General features: G+C 36.5%; 1 protein-coding gene across 1 annotated transcript; it reads left to right on the plus strand.

The window, feature by feature from the left end:
- Positions 1-1,330: 1,330 nt before the first annotated feature.
- LOC149254172 (formate dehydrogenase-like) lies at positions 1,331-17,521 on the plus strand. Its single transcript, XM_089456999.1, has 3 exons — positions 1,331-1,436; positions 15,419-15,628; positions 17,186-17,521. The coding sequence occupies exons 2-3, from the start codon at positions 15,461-15,463 to the stop codon at positions 17,381-17,383; spliced, it is 366 nt and encodes a 121-aa protein (XP_089313125.1). The 5' UTR covers positions 1,331-1,436; positions 15,419-15,460; the 3' UTR covers positions 17,384-17,521.
- Positions 17,522-18,762: the final 1,241 nt, after the last annotated feature.

Here is an 18,762-nt window from a genome sequence, read left to right on the forward strand (position 1 = left end):
GGTTGAAGAAATGGATATTGAAGATGGATTCAATTATAGAAACTATCTTTTGAAAAAAGGTTAGTTTTGCCCCAAAAAGAAAGTCCCTCCTTTGAGACCTTGCCACAACTTCCATAGTTGTGAAATTTTACAATAATAGAACCTCTAGAGTAGAGGTTTACCATATACTTAGAACTTAGGTTGGAATTGATTTGATTCTTGAACTCTTTAGATGATGACTACAGATCATTAAATACATAGTTTGAAGTGTTTGCTTGTAGTTATTAATGAACTTGTTAACCATCCATAGATGAATACTTCCCTTGCACATGTGCTTGATTTTGTCAATAATGAAAGAATCCTACTATGTTTTTGGTATATTCGACAAGACTACATCTTTAAAATAAAGAAGATTCAATTCTTAATGCTTTGCAATCCTGTAAGAGGTAGGGACAATCGAAGTCACGCAGGAGGAGGTATTCCCTTTGTTTAGCGAAACTCTACAGAGATAAAGCACTAAATGCAAGATTAACCCCTTGTTTATGTGATAATTAGGGAATATATATCTATTCTCTCAAAGATTAGTCTTATATATTCAAAAAGAATTTCTCATTTATTCTAAATAACACTTAACACTGTTTATAGAATAGTTTCTCACCATTACAATCACAATAATCATTTTTCAAGGCAAAAACTACATCAAAACTTTTTGAATATGCAAGTAGATAATCTCCACAAATGAAGATGAAAACATATTTTGAGCATGTTTAAAGTGGATTAAAATATAATAATAAAAGACACAACAAAAATCTTGATACAGTAATAGCTCAAATAATTATCTTTAACAAAAATCTATTAAAAATTACTATAAAATTATAAAATGAAATTAACATTAATAAATAATCAATTAATTTATATAAAATCCCAATTTAATAATGAATAATTACTTAGTTCTTTAAGTTCCACTTCAAAGAAAGCATTGACACATCAGCTAGAGAAGGGTGCATTATTGTTTTGGAGTAAGAGAAGGGTGCATTATTGTTTCGGAGTTCTATGTCGGTCGCATCAATATTTTATTTGATGTGCCCAATTATTTTTCCAAAGTAAAACTATTATTCAGCTTAAATAATAGATTGTATAATATTTCAAATTCTATAAAATGTATAATATTTCAAATTCTTTGAAAATCCGTTTTACTGAAACACAAATATATGGTCGTCGATAACATGATCGGACGGTAGATATTCTATCTCGCCTTTAAATTCAAATCCTCTTGGTAGTTTGGCGCCATTGCGCGTATCCCTCTCAACGAGCTCAGTAGCTCGCATATGAACAATCATGGTTTGCAATCGCATAAACATTGCCCCAGAATCGACCCACGAGCCACCAGATCTCTGTCTGCACGACTTCCAACAGTTCATCTGCGTTTCTTCGTGGTCAAAACGATTTCAGAAAAGGTATTTTTCTGCAAGAGAGTGCTTAAATTGCAAAGCGTCATTATTTTCTTGTCGCCGTCATGAATCCTCTACGCCTTGTCTTAATGAAATTATTTAGAGTTCTTGATTGGAAAAATTTGCCATATTTCAACTTTCTGGAAATATTTCATTAAATAAGCTACCGTATTATCTAAAATAAACCTGAAGAAAGAGGTCATGCTCAAAACAATGTTTTAAGCAGCAAATTTCACAAGGGTTATTTCTGGTTCAGTTATTCTGAGCTTTCAATGGAAAATTTTGACTCTAATTTGGCTTACAGGCAAGATTTCATAAACTAACGCTCTCTATAAATGGACTAGACAAGGTTGTGCTCAAAATTTTGTTTAAAAAATGGCAGAGTTTGGGAAGAAGTTCTTTAAGTTAATGGATCAGCATTCAGATGCATTTCGAGTGGTTTGATTGAATGATTTCTGTCTCAGTTCCGCACATTTAAAAGTTTTGGAGAATGGGAATTGATAATTCTGGTATTTGATGGTGTTCTATTCAAATTACACAGAAGAAGATAGAAAGCTAGGGCTTTTAGAGGCTAAGCGTACACAATGGCAAATCTTTACAGGTTTTCGTGAGATTTTTCAGACAGGCAAATAGGATAGAAAATTAGGGATTTCACTAAGCCAAGAAAGCTAATGCTACATTCTTTACAAATTTACTTCAGAGTTTTGAGACTGAACATTTTTGATGTTCAAGTGGTTCGTAGATATCTTCATGCGGTTTCTATTTCCATGGAACCAAGAATTTGATACCTCAACATGAAATACTGTGCTCCGAAGGGTTTTCCCTTCCAGCTCATCTTTGTGTAATGGAATAGAATCATTAATGCTCTTTAGTGTCTGGAGAAGTCAAAACTAATAGATCAGGAAGCAGGGGCTATTGGAACGGTTAGTAATTGAGGGAAACACTATCCTTCACAATATAACAACGTAGAGGAAAACTCATGGTACATTTTTGTAGTTTTGGTCAGATTAGGCCATCCAAGCACGCCGTTAGAGATTTCAGAGAGAAGCTCTTTGTTTTCTTTAGCACCGGCTGAAGGGGAGAACTTTTGCCACATTCCGGGGTCATCTCTGTTCATTATAGAAGGAGGTCTTGTAACCTGCTCCAAACTGCCAGTTTCTCTCTTTGAAAGTTTGTATTGAAAACCAGTGCTGGGTCGAAGGTTTACTCATATGAAGGATGCAAAAAATGAGAGTCCTTTAGTGAGTCCATGAAAAAGGCTTGGCGAAGATTTGGGGCAAAATGATACCTGCAACAAAGCCAACAAAGTTCCAAAATTAGAGCCAACCTCACCAATTAAAATCTGCAAACAACCTGGAATCCTATCTTTAGGACGAGGTTGTTTGAAGCACCCTGAAAAATCAAGTATGTTATTACTATGCTACCTTTCTATAGACTGGAATTATTTCTTTTATTGCTGCAATATCCGTGATATAGTCCTGGTTCAAGCAATTGAAAGATAGACCACAATTAGGAAATGCTACAACCACTTTGTATCTATTGGCATTGGATGGACTAAAATCTGGTCAAACTGTCAATATGTATTGGTCTAGAATCTGTGGTCTTCATCAGGAAAACCCTAAAACTTTGGTTTTCTATCAACAATAACTCCATTTCCTAGGCTCTGATTTGCACAATTTTTTTGAAGCTGGGTATTTTTCTAGAGGAACCCGGATCTACAACTGGTTTCTTCATATTTTAAAATTTTAGAATATGATTTGCTTTTTGCTGTCCTCTTTTTCCTTTGAAAAATTTATATAAAAAAATAAAAATTCTTCCACTTTGTACCTCGAAAAAGCTTTGATACCACTTCAAACTGAGCCAAAAAATCCAATAATCTGCTAACTCAGCCAATATTTTCCATTTTTTGGTGACATTTTGTTGATATATCAGGATATTTTCAAAATATCATGATATGTTCAAAATTTGTAAAATTCACAACTTTTTCTGCTGATAATATCCCTGAGTTGAGAGAATCATGATATCTCATGATATTGACGATAGATAACCAATCTTTGCAACACTGTATTGGAAAACAGAGCATTAATTGAAGATTTTTGGTCTCATTTCGATGATTCTTTGAGCATCAATACATTCCTTTGGCTTTGGTACTTTTACATACAGTTTTCCACAGCCACCACTTTTTCCCAAAAGTGAGTGTGGGGTAAGATGTTATTATTTTTGCCCATTAGTAATTACAGAATGGTTACATAACGGTAGTAGTTAATTATTATTAAACTAAGAGCGTGAATCCTTTGTTTATATTCGCATCTCCTTCCACCCTCGAAGGCACAGAAGGGCAAGTGTTATTATAAATTTTCTGCCACTTATTTCTTGTTTGTGGATTGTTGGCTTGACATATTACAGGCTATTAATTCTCTCTTTTTGTTGTATTGGGCTTGTTTCCTTTTGTCTAACATTTCAACTGATAGACGATGGATGGTAGCCATGTGAAAAGTAGCTAAATTTTAGCAACAGATTCCTTTGAATTATGTATGTTGAAAATGGTTGTTATTGATGTCAAAGGCTATCCAAATGAAAGAGAGTTATATAGTCAAATAACATATTTTGAGACCTTTCCAACGATATATGACACACTTTCTTGAAATATTGTTTTTGGATTTTTGATGTCCCATTTAGGTATCCTATCTTTGAATGCATTTTTACTCCAATTATGGAACATGATATATATATATATATATATATATATATATATATATATATATATATATATATATATATATATGGTTGGAAAGCTTATTCCAAGATTTTTGCAACATTATATGGCACTCCCCCTAACTTCTTTTGGTTAAAGAGATGATTTTTTTCAATATTATAGTCTGCCAAGTTAGCCTAGCCAGTGGGTAAGTCGGCCTTGCTTTTGGTGGTCAAACACACTATATATAGGTGTTATGTGTAGGGACCTAGGACTTACTCGCTCAAGCCAATTCAGGTTTGTCTAAGCAAGCAAAGGAGTAATTCTAAGGTTCATACCTCATGAACCAAGTGAAGCATAGTTGGAGAGTTTTCTTGTGGGAAGGGTTTTTGGCACTCTTTGTGAAGGTTTTTGGTCCTAGTTAGAAGGTGAGTTGCAACGCTGTTCTAGAGGCCGAGTTTTAGCCCTGTTGAAGGCCGAACTTCAATGTTGTTGAGGCTGAGTTTCAGGTTTGTTCTGGTGGCCAAATTTCGATGTTTGAAGGTTGAGCTTAGGCCTAATTTGAACTTTGAAGGCCAAGTCTTGTAGTTTTGATGGGAAAATTCAGGGTTTGTTTGAGGGTTCAATATAGGGTTTATGTGTGGATGAAGTGTAGAAACCCAGGGAACTTACCCAATGGTGGGCATGCAGCCTTGTACTTATCTTCATGGCTTGTGGAACTTATTGGCAAGATACCTCTTCTTGATCCAACTGTTTGATGTGAATGCCATCCTTGAGAATAGGCAATGATATGGTAATGGAGGTGTAGTTTATATGGAAGTTTTCTTTCAAGATTCAAGGGACACATGACAAGAGTGCTCGTTCTTGTCCTATTTAGGTCAAGATAATACTATATAGAATGTTCAAGGTAAATTTTTACTGTGAGTAGGGGCAATATGGAAATATCCAGCTGCTTGAAATCTCGCTGACCCCAACAAATTGAGGTGACCAATATGCCAGCTGAAGAAATATACAACAACCCAAATGGTAACTTGCTGGTTGCATACGATCAGAGTCTCATTTCTGGCCCTAACTAAATCAAGGCAAAAGCTATGTAGCAAGCTTCCTTACTAGTCCCATGAGATTGAGGAACAAGATACATTCAAACAAACATTGTAGTAGTAAGGTTTCTTGAATATATCTCTGCCTACACATTCCTTTTGCAAGTGTGTAGTTGGTTATACCAGCTTATCATATAAGGGTCAAGGGAAAATTGCAGAATGTGCAACGTGCAATATCTGGCTAGTTGCACCAATAAGAAAAACCATAACCAACAACATCATCTTCTTATCTATGAAAGTGAGATGGTTGGCAGGGGCAAGTTGAGAGTTGATGTAGCTTTAATCCTCAGCAAGAGAAAGAATAATTTTACTCCATTTGACATATCATGACCCCTCTTTGTTTTCCCAAGGCAATCTGGTTCATAATCCAATTAATTGCAAGCTTCACATGTTGGCTAAATAAAATACTGTCATCTATGCATAGGTATATCCCTTGGCAATTGGCACTTGAGCTCTCATTTTACACAATTGATGCATGTATGTATGTATGATTGTATGCATGTGTGTATGGATTGTATGCATGTATGTATGCATAGTACATATCCATAGATACATGTATACAATCCATACATACATGTATACAATCCATACATACATACATACATACAATGTATGCATGTATGGATAAATTTTGTTTAAAAAATGGCAGAGTTTGGGAAGAATTTCTTTAAGTTAATGGATCAGCATTCAGATGCATTTCGAGTGGTTTGATTGAATGATTTCTGTCTCAGTTCCGCACATTTAAAAGTTTTGGAGAATGGGAATTGATAATTCTGGTATTTGATGGTGTTCTATTCAAATTACACAGAAGAAGATAGAAAGCTAGGGCTTTTAGAGGCTAAGCGTACACAATGGCACAATCTTTACAGGTTTTCGTGAGATTTTTAAGACAGGCAAATAGGATAGAAAATTAGGGATTTCACTAAGCCAAGAAAGCTAATGCTACATTCTTTACAAATTTACTTCAGAGTTTTGAGACTGAACATTTTTTATGCTTTTAGACCCACTGCTTTATGTAATTGGATTTATAAGATAATGGCTAAGGTTTTGTCTGTGAGATTAAAATCACTACTTTCTAACTTCATCTAACCAGAACAGTTTGTCAAATCTATGACACAATTGTTTCAGCACAAGAGGGCCTCTACACTATTCAAGTCAACAAAGTTCCAACAATGGTGATCTGTCCAGAAAAGCACTTTTGAATGTGTTTGTCCACTTTCCATAAGGACAAGAGTCCCAATCCCTATGGGTGGACTATGGAGTTCTACCTGGGATTTGTTGAAGTGTTGGGAGACAACTTACTTCAGGTAGTGGAAGAAATGACAAGCTTTAGTAAGGCTCCCTGGCTCCTTCATCTGGACCTCTATTGCACTCATTCCAAAGGTGGATCAACCTGAGTCTTTTTATGCTTTTAGACCCACTTCTTTGTCTAATTGTATTTATAAGATAATGGCTAAGGTTTTGGCTGTCAGATTGAAAGCACTACTTTGTAAGTTCATATAACAAAACCGCTTGGTTCTCTAGAGGATCATCAGATCCATGAAGTAATTGTTTCAGCACAAGAGGGCCTCCATATTATTCAAGTCAAAAATGTTACAATAATGGTGATCAAGTTGAACCTCTCCAAGGCTTATAAAGGGTGTCTTGGCTCTTTCTGATACTTCTTTTTATCCATATTAGTTTCAACTTACCACTGGTAAATTAGATTATGGGATGTGTAATTTAAGCTTCTTATGCATTTTTTATAAATGGTTCAGCCTCTAATTTCTTAAGACCCTCAAGAGGGTTAAAACTTAAAACAAGGTTGTACCTTGTCTCCTTATCTATTTCTTCTAGTTGTTGAAGGACTAAGTAGGTCCATCCTAGAAGCAAAAAAAAAAAAAAACAAGATACATTCAAGGGATTAGCAGCGACTCTTGTAAAGAAGATCATGGCATTGCATAGAACCAATTATTCCCCTGTCCTTGCAACATATCCCTGTGGTTATCCTATTAAAAACCCAGGCCCTAGCAGCAGAAGAAGTGTGTGCCTCATTTAGGCCTTCCTCTCCCATTGGTCGCCCTAGATCCTCACCCCACTTGATTAGGACAAGCAATTCTTCCTCTTTAGATTTACTTTAGATAGAAAAGATACAGAGATAATACAAACAAGAATAGTATGATTAGTCTTCTTATTAGTTTAGTATCACTTGGAATAAAGAATAAGTCCTTTGTTTATATTATCTAATCAGTAACTCGCAAAGGCATCAGAATAATAATTAGGAGTTATTGGTTTCTTTTTGTAGTATATGTGGTTGTAGTAATCTATTACAAGTAGGGAAATCTTGGACAAAGAAATTATGTTTTGGATTACATACAATTTAGTCTTGACTCCTGAAAAAAGATAGCGAAATGTCTTTGTTAGTAGGAGATTAGGAACTAACAATATGACCGAGACTTAAATTCCTTTTACTGTTTTACTCTTGAGGGATTAAGCTCCTTAGACTTCATAGGCAACAAGAACTACAAATTACATACATCGGAATCATCATCCTTCTTTTTATTATTGGTATTAATGGAATGCTTAAGACATCCTATCTCAACCTATCTCAACCTGGGGAGGTGCAGGGTTCATTGGATTGGATTTCTTCTCGGCTGACCTTGGCATGGATCTCAGAATTGTCAATATATATGCTCCATGCTCCCAGAGAGAATCATTCTGGCGGAATACTCTTCAGCTACCCCTGTTGAATGAAGACCATGTTATTATAGGAGGAGACCTCAATTTCTCTCTGGGTTTCAGGGAGTCATGGGGCACTGAGGCTCAAATTGACTCTATCACTGATTATATGACTAATCTACTGGATCAATCAGATTTCTCGGATATTCCATTGCAGCGTCTCCTTCCTACTTGGCGGAACCGACGGGTTGGGGATGCTGCACTTGCCCGCAGACTTGACAGATTTCTGTTAAAGGGCCCTCTTCTTCAGCGCCTGCATCTCTTCAGACAATGGGTTGGCTCGGGGGGGTTATCGGACCACAATCCTATATACCTGGAGATTCAGGGTCCTTCCAAGAAACCCAAGGCACCCTTCAAATTCAATCCCTCTTGGTTGAAGGATCCGGACTATATCCAGTTGATAAAGGATTACTGGGCCTCTCATCCCATCAATGACTCTGTTCCTCTTGCCAAAGGTTTCTGCAGGAACCTTTCAGAAATCAAACATATTACTATTAAGTGGGCAAGGGAGAAATTGGAACGTGAAACAGCACAGCTCTCCCATATTGAAGCGGACTTATGTTCACTCACCGATGACAGAGGACAGGGCTTCATGACAGCTGCGGACAAATGTAGGCTTATTGACCTTGAGAATCAAAAAGCCAAGATTCTCAAAGAGAGAGAGGAATCCATTAGATTAAGGAGCCGAGCTTTATGGATTCAAGCTGGGGATGACAACACAAAGTTTTTCCACAATTTTGCAAAGTGCAGGAAGGTATCTAATACTATCTGGAAGCTCCCTACCCCGGATGGAGAAATCGCGGACAATTTCAATAAGCTCGCTCACCTGGGCATCTCTCATTTCAGGAACCTCTACAAGAGTCCACGAGAAGAAAACTTACTTGATATTATTAATGTGGCTAACCACTTCCCGAGATTTGTGGAGGAAGAAGATGTGGAGACCTTAACTGTCTCGGTCACTGCTGAGGAACTGGAAGGAGTTCTGAAATGGTTCAAAAAAGACAAAAGCCCAGGGCCGGACGGATGGACCATTGAATTCTACACAGCTTTCTTCGATGTTTTGGGTTAGGACTTACTACAGGTGGTTGAAGAAAGCCGGACTTCTGGATCATTATATCATGCCATCAACTCTACATTCATCGCTCTCATCCCCAAATCTGACTCCCCAGCATCCTTTGATGACTACAGACCCATCTCTTTGTGTAACTGCATCTATAAAATCATCTCAAAGACCATTGCAAATCGTCTTAGACCTATCCTCTCCCGTTCCATTGCCCCGCAGCAATTTGCTTTTCTCGAATCTAGACAGATCCATGAGGCCATTGGACTCGCTCAAGAAGCCCTCCATTCCATCTGGTCGAAGAACTTAAAAGCCATCCTCCTCAAAATCGATCTGTCTAAAGCTTTTGACCGTGTCAGCTGGCTCTATCTCAAAATGATCCTCATTCATCTGGGTTTCCCTCATGCATACATTTCTTGGATCATGGCCTGCATTACCACACCATCTTTCAGTATTCTTATCAATGGTTCGGCTACAAATTTTTTTCATTCGGAGAGGGGTCTGAGGCAGGGGTGTCCGCTATCGCCCCTCCTCTTCCTGTTGGTCATGGAAGGTCTCAGCCGCCTCATGGAAGCGGCCAAGCGATCTGGAGACATTGGGGGCCTTCGCATAACTGACCTTTGCTATCTCACTCATCTACTCTTTGTGGATGATGTTCTTATACTTCTCAATGGCAGTGTTCGTGACACTCGAACTTTCTTAAAGATCCTACAACTATTTTCCTCTACCACGGGTATGATGCCAAACCAGATGAAATCAACCATTACCTGTGCACGCACATCTATACAGGAGACCCAGACTGGCTTACAAGCATTCCCTTACTCGGTCCACCCCCTGGATAGAGGTCTCAAATATTTGGGGTTCAATCTGAAACCTACTTGCCAAAGGATTGCTGACTGGGTCTGGTTGGTTGCCAAATTGGAAAAAAGACTCACAGGATGGAGCTTCAGATATCTCTCCAGGGCTGGTAGACTGGTGCTCATAAAGTCTGTATTAGAAGCCACCCCGGTGTTCTGGATGGCCCTAGCCTGGATTCCTAGAAACATCCTGGGGCGGCTACAGCAGTTATGCAACCGATACCTCTGGAATGGGAGTCAGGATAAAAGAGTATTTGCATGGATCGGATGGAAGAAAATCTCATTGCCCAAAAAGTGGGGTGGATGGGGACTAAAGGAACTACCTGAATTTGCAAAAGCACTGGCCGCCAAGATGGGGTGGACTCTGCTTACTTGTCAAAATCTCTGGACACAGGTAGTCTATTATAAATACATTTGGCCTCATAATATTTTGGATTGGGCCCGTTTCCCTACTTGGTCAACAATGGGATGCTCATCGGTTTGGAAGGCCTTGATTCAATCCCTTCCTCTCATTCGGAACAATCTTGCTTGGCGCATTAATGATGGATTGACAGGCAGAATTGGTTTGGATCCTTGGATTAACTGTGGGGGTAGACATATCCTTAATCCAGATCTTATAATGCACCTACAGGCCCGGGATATCCGACATTTTGCACAGATCGCAGACCAACAGCGCACTGATATATTTTCCCAGGCTTGGAAATCCGCACAGCAATTGGATCTCCCTTTACAATGGCATCAGGAATGGGATCGCTATACTGAGGCATTATCTGAATCTCACATCCGTATAAAACAAGGACCGGATGAACTTATTTGGTGCATTGCTGATCATGGTATATATGCTCCAAAATTTGGATACACTGCTCTCATTTCTCACAGAATGCCTGAATCGTTACAGTCATGGTGGCAATCCATTTGGAAGCTCAAGGCTCCTCCCCGGTCCAAACTTTTCTTTTGGTGTGCACTCAACGGCAATGTACCCACAGGGGAACATCTCACCCGCAGAGCCATTTTTGGCCCATCATGGTGTATCTTCTGTAAAAATGCATCAGAGACTCAGGATCATATATTCCTCCTCTGCCCTGTCATCCTCAACCTATGGAACAACATATGTAATCTGTTGGGTATCGCTGTCAATTGGAAAGGGATCGATATTAGGAGTGCTTGGGATACTTGGTCTCACTGTCATCCGGGCACTAAATTACAAAACCTTCCACCTGTGGCTACTTGGCATATATGGCTTGCTCGAAATCGGGCTATATTTGAAGACCGATTGATATCATGGAATCGGGTAGAGGCCACCATCATTGCAGCATATCATGAGTTACCAGACCCTCCACCCCCGAGACCGAGATCCATACAGCCCATGCCCAACTTTGATAGATCCATCCCGTGGGCTTTTTTCGACGGAGCAGCAAATCAGGGTGGATGTGGCGGGGGTTTTGTACTGCACATAAATGAACACCATCGATACCTTGCAAAAATGGGCTTTGGCAATGGATCTAATAATTTCGCTGAGCTCTCTGCTGTCCACAATCTTCTACATTTTGCATTATCGCATCATCATACAAGAATCAATATATTTGGGGACTCATTGGTGGTTGTTAACTGGATTAACAATATCACTACTTGTCATACACACACTCTCAGCAATTTATTACATGATGCACTCATACTCAAAGCAGCATTTAACCATTGCACATGTTTACATATTTACAGAGAGCATAACAGCGAGGCTGACAAATTATCCAAAGAGGCCTCGTTACTTCCCCGAGGCGAGGGGATAATAGTGGAGCAGAATGGAGCAGAGGAGTATCAATTTTACCACAGGCCATTCATAGATCAAAGAGAACAAAGGGACAACAGTCCCAACAGCTGATAGTCAATGGCGCTTTTGTTTTTTGTTAATAGAAATATATAGAACATGGATATTATGCTTATAAACAGAGTCCTCTTTCGGACAGCGGATAGAATGCACAGTCAGATGAATGTACACAGAACAGTTTTGCTTATACCTACAGAACAACACCTTGATGAGGTGAATTTTGTATGAACAATCCAGCAATGCCTAGGCATCTGCTTTATGTAATTTTCAAACATTAATGAAAGTTACTGATTTTTCCAGTGGAAAAAAAAACTTACTTCAGGTAGTGGAAGAAATGAGAAGCTTTAGTAAGGCTCCCTGGCTCCTTCATCTGGACCTCTATTGCACTCATTCCAAAGGTGGATCAACCTGAGTCTTTTTATGCTTTTAGACCCACTTCTTTGTCTAATTGTATTTATAAGATAATGGCTAAGGTTTTGGCTGTCAGATTGAAAGCACTACTTTGTAATTTCATATAACAGAACCGCTTGGTTCTCTAGAGGATCGTCAGATCCATGAAGCAATTGTTTCAGCACAAGAGGGCCTCCATATTATTCAAGTCAAAAATGTTACAATAATGGTGATCAAGTTGAACCTCTCCAAGGCTTATAAAGGGTGTCTTGGCTCTTTCTGATACTTCTTTTTATCCATATTAGTTTCAACTTACCACTGGTAAATTAGATTATGGGATGTGTAATTTAAGCTTCTTATGCATTTTTTATAAATGGTTCAGCCTCTAATTTCTTAAGACCCTCAAGAGGGTTAAAACTTAAAACAAGGTTGTACCTTGTCTCCTTATTTATTTCTTCTAGTTATTGAAGGACTAAGTAGGTCCATCCTAGAAGCAAAAAAAAAAAAAAAACAAGATACATTCAAGGGATTAGCAGCGACTCTTGTAAAGAAGATCATGGCATTGCATAGAACCAATTATTCCCCTGTCCTTGCAACATATCCCTGTGGTTATCCTATTAAAAACCCAGGCCCTAGCAGCAGAAGAAGTGTGTGCCTCATTTAGGCCTTCCTCTCCCATTGGTCACCCTAGATCCTCACCCCACTTGATTAGGACAAGCAATTCTTCCTCTTTAGATTTACTTTAGATAGAAAAGATACAGAGATAATACAAACAAGAATAGTATGATTAGTCTTCTTATTAGTTTAGTATCACTTGGAATAAAGAATAAGTCCTTTGTTTATATTATCTAATCAGTAGCTCGCAAAGGCATCAGAATAATAATTAGGAGTTATTGGTTTCTTTTTGTAGTATATGTGGTTGTAGTAATCTATTACAAGTAGGGAAATCTTGGACAAAGAAATTATGTTTTGGATTACATACAATTTAGTCTTGACTCCTGAAAAAAGATAGCGGAATGTCTTTGTTAGTAGGAGATTAGGAACTAACAATATGACCGAGACTTAAATTCCTTTTACTGTTTTACTCTTGAGGGATTAAGCTCCTTAGACTTCATAGGCAACAAGAACTACAAATTACATACATCGGAATCATCATCCTTCTTTTTATTATTGGTATTAATGGAATGCTTAAGACATGAGCTTTGAAAAGATGAACAATGCTTTATTTATATATGGGTCTTTGAGAAGAGGACGAGTTAATTTAAAAGGATATTAAAGTAAGTTGAAGAAACTCTTTAGAATACTTTATAGTAAAGATCCATTTATAGTTTATATAGATACAAGCAACTGGAAAACCACCTCACTATGACACCCTTCACCTTCGTTTTTAGAGGACTTTTATACCACTTTTTCTCACCCTGGAACCAGCAGCCCACAACAAAGAGGAGATATCGGATTCCAGATCCTTATGATATATATAGCATTGTCACATTCACCCCCAAGAAGCTACAAACAATAAAGTGAGAGTTATCTTTTAGTTTGTAGTATTATTAGCAGATCAGATCAGGTTGGTCACTACACTCCTCTCTTCTTGTTTCTCCTCCAGAGCCTTGGTTTATATTTGGGTCTTGTTGTGAGAAACATATGAAGGTGGAAGTATGAAGATCCTTGGATATTGCAGAAGTTGGATCTAGGATATGTTAGATTAGGATTTAGAAAGTACATAGAGAGTAGAATAAGAATTAAGATTGTACAAATTAACATATAGAAAGTCGTGTCCTTTGATAACAAGGAGAAGGAACAGAGTCGTGTCTTTTGATAGTGCATGGGTATTGATAAAATGTGATGGAATGCATTTTTGATGAGATGCTTGACCATAATATACTCAGAACCTTATGACTGTTTGGCTTGAACAAACGCTGGACTTGGAATTTGCTCAGAAATGAATTCACTGTATTATATATTTACACTTGTAGTTTTGTTGTAATAGCTACAGGCCTATGAGCTTAAACCCTGAACATACATATGCATTGATGTGTGTAATTAAGGTGAACAACCTATATACCTTTCAATACCAGGGCAGTGAACATAGCCCAAAACTTGTAATGACAACCTTGCTGAATTAGTTACAGGAAAGGTATGTGTCCTTCCAACTATACCTAAACATATATATGTGGCATGGGAGTGATGGGATATTGTTCTTTGGCTGCCTTAGTTTCTGTATGTTAAGTGATCTGGACTCTGGAGTATTAAGACTCCTCCAATCATTATTTAAATCATGGAGGTGATGTCAAGTAGATCTGAGTGAGATTCTCTAAATTGGATCTGCTCATCTAGCTGACTGTTCTATTAATTATTCTTGAACACCTCAGGATGTGCATTCTAATTGATAGAAATAATACCTTGTCACTTTTGAAAGATAGTCTCCCAGCCAGGCCTGCTTCTACTTTGGTTTTGGGTGAGGATATAGGTAACCTACCGGTGCCAAGAGGGCTGAAATCAGGAAAAGTGACAATACATCTTACCTGGATTATCAAATTGATATTTACTGTGACTAGATTGATTCATTATCCTTTTGGCTGTACTTACCCATGGGTTTTATTTTGCTCTTATTACATTCCTGAAAGATTTGCGGAAGATCTCAAAGCGCTCTTCTTTGTTTAATCCGTCTGTAATGATTGTTTTCCAAAATATGCTTGCAAAAATATGCTTGAGCTATTTTGACATATTTAATGTTAATTTTAAAATATAGGAATGGTATTGGGTTTTTCCCTCATGGTACAGAAATGGAAAGAAGATGAAGTGGACAACAATAATTAGAATTATTCTTAGAAATTAGTTAATGGTTGGTATTGAAATAAAAATAGTTATTGTTTTAAAAAATGTGATTTTATAATAAATTAATAACAATGAAATAATAACTCTCTTGTTTATATTCAGCCTGTAGGCTATTCAATTCCATATCATTCCATTATTATTTACAACTCATTTAATTGTCAATCTCATGCTATGATATTGGCTTTATCCCCAATCCAACATGTACTGCAGATTTACCTTGATCTTCACTTGTGTTATTGTATGTTTTTGCAATTTCTTGGAAAGCTTTAATGCATTTGGTCTTTTATCGACTCCTTTGTAATGGTGAGATTGTACTGTGTAATAACTGTTCTCCTGTAGCTTTTGTATTTTGGATATGGGGCATTATATCTCGAGAAACACAGATAGACTAACACTCTCTTTATTTTCCTGTAAATAAAACAGAGAGTTACTTTTAAACGCATTTTATTTATATTGGATATATTTTTTAATTCCATTGATTTGTTTGTATCATCATTGGTTGAAGATCAGCGAAAGTAATGTGGTGTCCGTGGCAGAAGATGAGCTAATGCGCATTCTCATATTGATGCGAAACTTTGTGCCTGGATATAAGCAAATTGTTGAGGGTGATTGGAAAGTGGCAGCAATTTCTTACAGGTCATATGATCTAGAAGGGAAAACTATTGGTTCTATTAGTGCAGGGCGTATTGGCAAAGAACTACTTAAGCGTTTGAAGGTATTCATTCTTAGGATCTAGTACTACTTCATGATGTTGCAAACTTCTTTTCAAAAATCAGTGCTCCATAATTCTTACGCATGCATGCTGTTTGTTTCAAAATTTCAATCTAATAATAATAAACATTACATGATGTTGAATTGAATTGCGTTCCTTTGTACAGCCCTTCAATTGTAATCTTCTTTACCACGACCGTCTTTCTATTGGACCCGAATTGGAAAAGGAAACTGGAGCAACATTGGAGACAAATCTTGACGAAATGCTACCTAAATGTGATGTACTTGTCATTAATATGCCTCTTTCTGACAAAACTAGGTGCGCCTTATCACAATTTCATAAATAATCTCTCCCATTATTCACTCAAACATCAATAGCACCAATATATTTTGTACAACTTGTGAACAAAAACCTAATTATTGTTTCTCTTGCCCTTTCCTTTTGGTTATAGTAGGGGAATGTTTAACAAGGAAGGTGTTCTCTACCAAGCCTAGCTTTTCTCTCAGAATCTTAACATCCCCTTTGCAAAGGGTTTCATTAGAATGACAACAACCCGCATTTAAAGCATTTCTCCACCCATCCTAATTAGAAATACAATTTTGGGTTCTCTACTAATTTTCTCCACACCCATTTAATCTAACAATGGACATAGAGCATGTATATTTATACTTGTGTGTTGGAAATACCATTTTATACTTTAATGTTTATTATTTTTGTTTTATTATTATTACTTGAATTTCTTCTTAACAAGTGGTTGTGTTTCTTTTGGTTTTAGTGAAAGTATGGGCTCCAATGTTGGCTCTCTTATTATGGAGTATAATTCATCTTTGAGAATTTTTCAATTATTAAAGTAGGTTAGTCAATTGCTTAAAATATTAAATTTATTTCAAAAAGTTTTTGTTACTTTATAGGTTAGACACTGGCTTGAAATATTAAACTTATTTCAAAATGTTTTTGTTACTTTATAGATAAGGCGTAGATTTCTTGGCTCTATGATGAAAATAATGAAGGGAAAATACATGTTAATATGTTACTTGTGCTCTTTGACTGAAAAATACACGGTGAGAGAAAAATGTATATTATGCTAATTGAGGAATGTTTTTCACTTGTCGAACTTATAGTATTGAATTTAACACACTAACACTTTACAACAATGAACTAACAATATTCATGATGAAAATAGCAATATGGAAGATTCCGATCACGTTCCAAGGAATTTCTTAAAATGTGGATGTGACAAAAGGTTGTTGTGGAAGTTGTTGTTTGTATATGGAAAATTTCTTGATCATTGTGTATAATCCTAATGTTGATAGATATGTCTACTAAATGCTTCCAGTTAATGGGGCATTGATTTGAGCATTCAATATATTTTTATTCTTTATCAAAGTATTCTTTTGTTGTATTTGTATTTTTCAATTTATGCCTTACAGCATTTCCTTTGCAACATATGGTGCAAATGCTAGTATATCTTACCTCATTTTATGGTTAACATTGTATAACAAAAACATGCGTTGTGTTATGTACTTAATACTAACATGTAATACTGATTTTTTTTGTCAGAATGCTATAGGTAATGATTGCCAAGACGATGATCCAAATTATGTTCAACATATATCAGGAGATGATGAGGATGAGGATGAGGATGATGGTGGTGAAGGAGGAGATGATGATGATAGTTGCGGTGTTGGTGATGATGTGGATCAGAGTAATGAGGATGGTCAAGATGATCATGAGGATGATCTTGGTGGTGGTAGCTAGGCATGCACATGCATTGTTTTTTATGAAGAAATTATTGTGTAGAATGACATTGTTATGTTTAGATGGGTGTTGTGAATTTACCCTATATCAATGAGACATTTTGATTTTGTAATCATACGATGAGTTTGATTTATGTATGTTGTTAATTTATCGTAGAATAACGATATTCATGAAATATTTTTATTTGTTAATCATATTTGAATTTTACTTGTTTTGATTAAAAATAATACTGATTTTATTAGTATTATGTTGCTATTTTATACATGTTTTGAAAATTGTTAATGACACATTGTTATTTTTTTGGATGGATGTTGTCAATTTCTCTTAAATTTCTTTACAAATGATTTTGAATTGTGATATCTGCTTTAATGATATTTAGAAACTATCATATATTTCACTATGAATCTATAAAGGGGGTCATATATGTAAAGAAAAATATACTCTATATAAGAAGTCAAATGCGGATGTAACCATGGATGCAAAATTGAAAGTAAAATTGGATGTTAAACTAGGAATTAATACAAAATGCAAACAATTGACATACAAAGTGTTTTAAATTAGAAGTGAAAAATTGTGCAATAGTTGACACAAAGAAGGGAACAAAACATGGCATACAAAAGGATATCAAATTGGGCAAAAACAAGGACACATAAATGGGCACCAACTTAGATGCAAAAAAGGACAACAACTAGATGTAAAATAAGATGCAAAGTTGAGCGTTAAAAAGAAGCAAAAAACGTTACAAATTAATATGCCAAATGATGATGCAAATAATGGTGTAAATTTGGGATGCAAACTTGGGTGCAAAAAAGGAAAAAAAAAAGATGTAAGAAAAGACATAAAACAAGATGCAAAATGGGGCTTAAAAAAGGTGAAACCAAGAATGCCATATTGGATGTAAAAAATGATTCCTAATCACATGCAAATTTAGGCTCGAACTCAGACACAAAATTATATGCAAATGTGGACACAAAATGAGGCAAAAAAAGATGCAAATTTGGATGGTGAAAAAGATGTAAAACTAGACACCAAAAAAATGCAAAATTGGATGAAAAAGTCAGTGTAAATAATGGTGCAACATTGGACACAGGTAGACACAAAAAAATGGTGCAAAAAGGGGCATAAAATAGCTTAAAATTGGATGCAAAACTTGGTGCAAAAACAAATACAAAAGTAGACGTAAAAAATGGCTCTAAATTGAATGTACCATTAGACACAAAATAAGATGCAAAGGTGGACACAACACATGACTCAACATAAGATGCAAATATAAATGCAAATTTGGATGCTCAAAATGATGTAACATTAGATGCAAGAGATGGTGTTAAAAATGATGCAAAATTGGATGAAACAAATGACGCAAAATATGGTGCAAAATG

This window comes from Pinus tabuliformis, chromosome 7 (genome assembly GCF_031772625.1).
Source record: "Pinus tabuliformis cultivar Carrire ecotype Pingquan chromosome 7, CPIR1, whole genome shotgun sequence".
Classification (NCBI taxonomy): Eukaryota; Viridiplantae; Streptophyta; class Pinopsida; order Pinales; family Pinaceae; genus Pinus; species Pinus tabuliformis.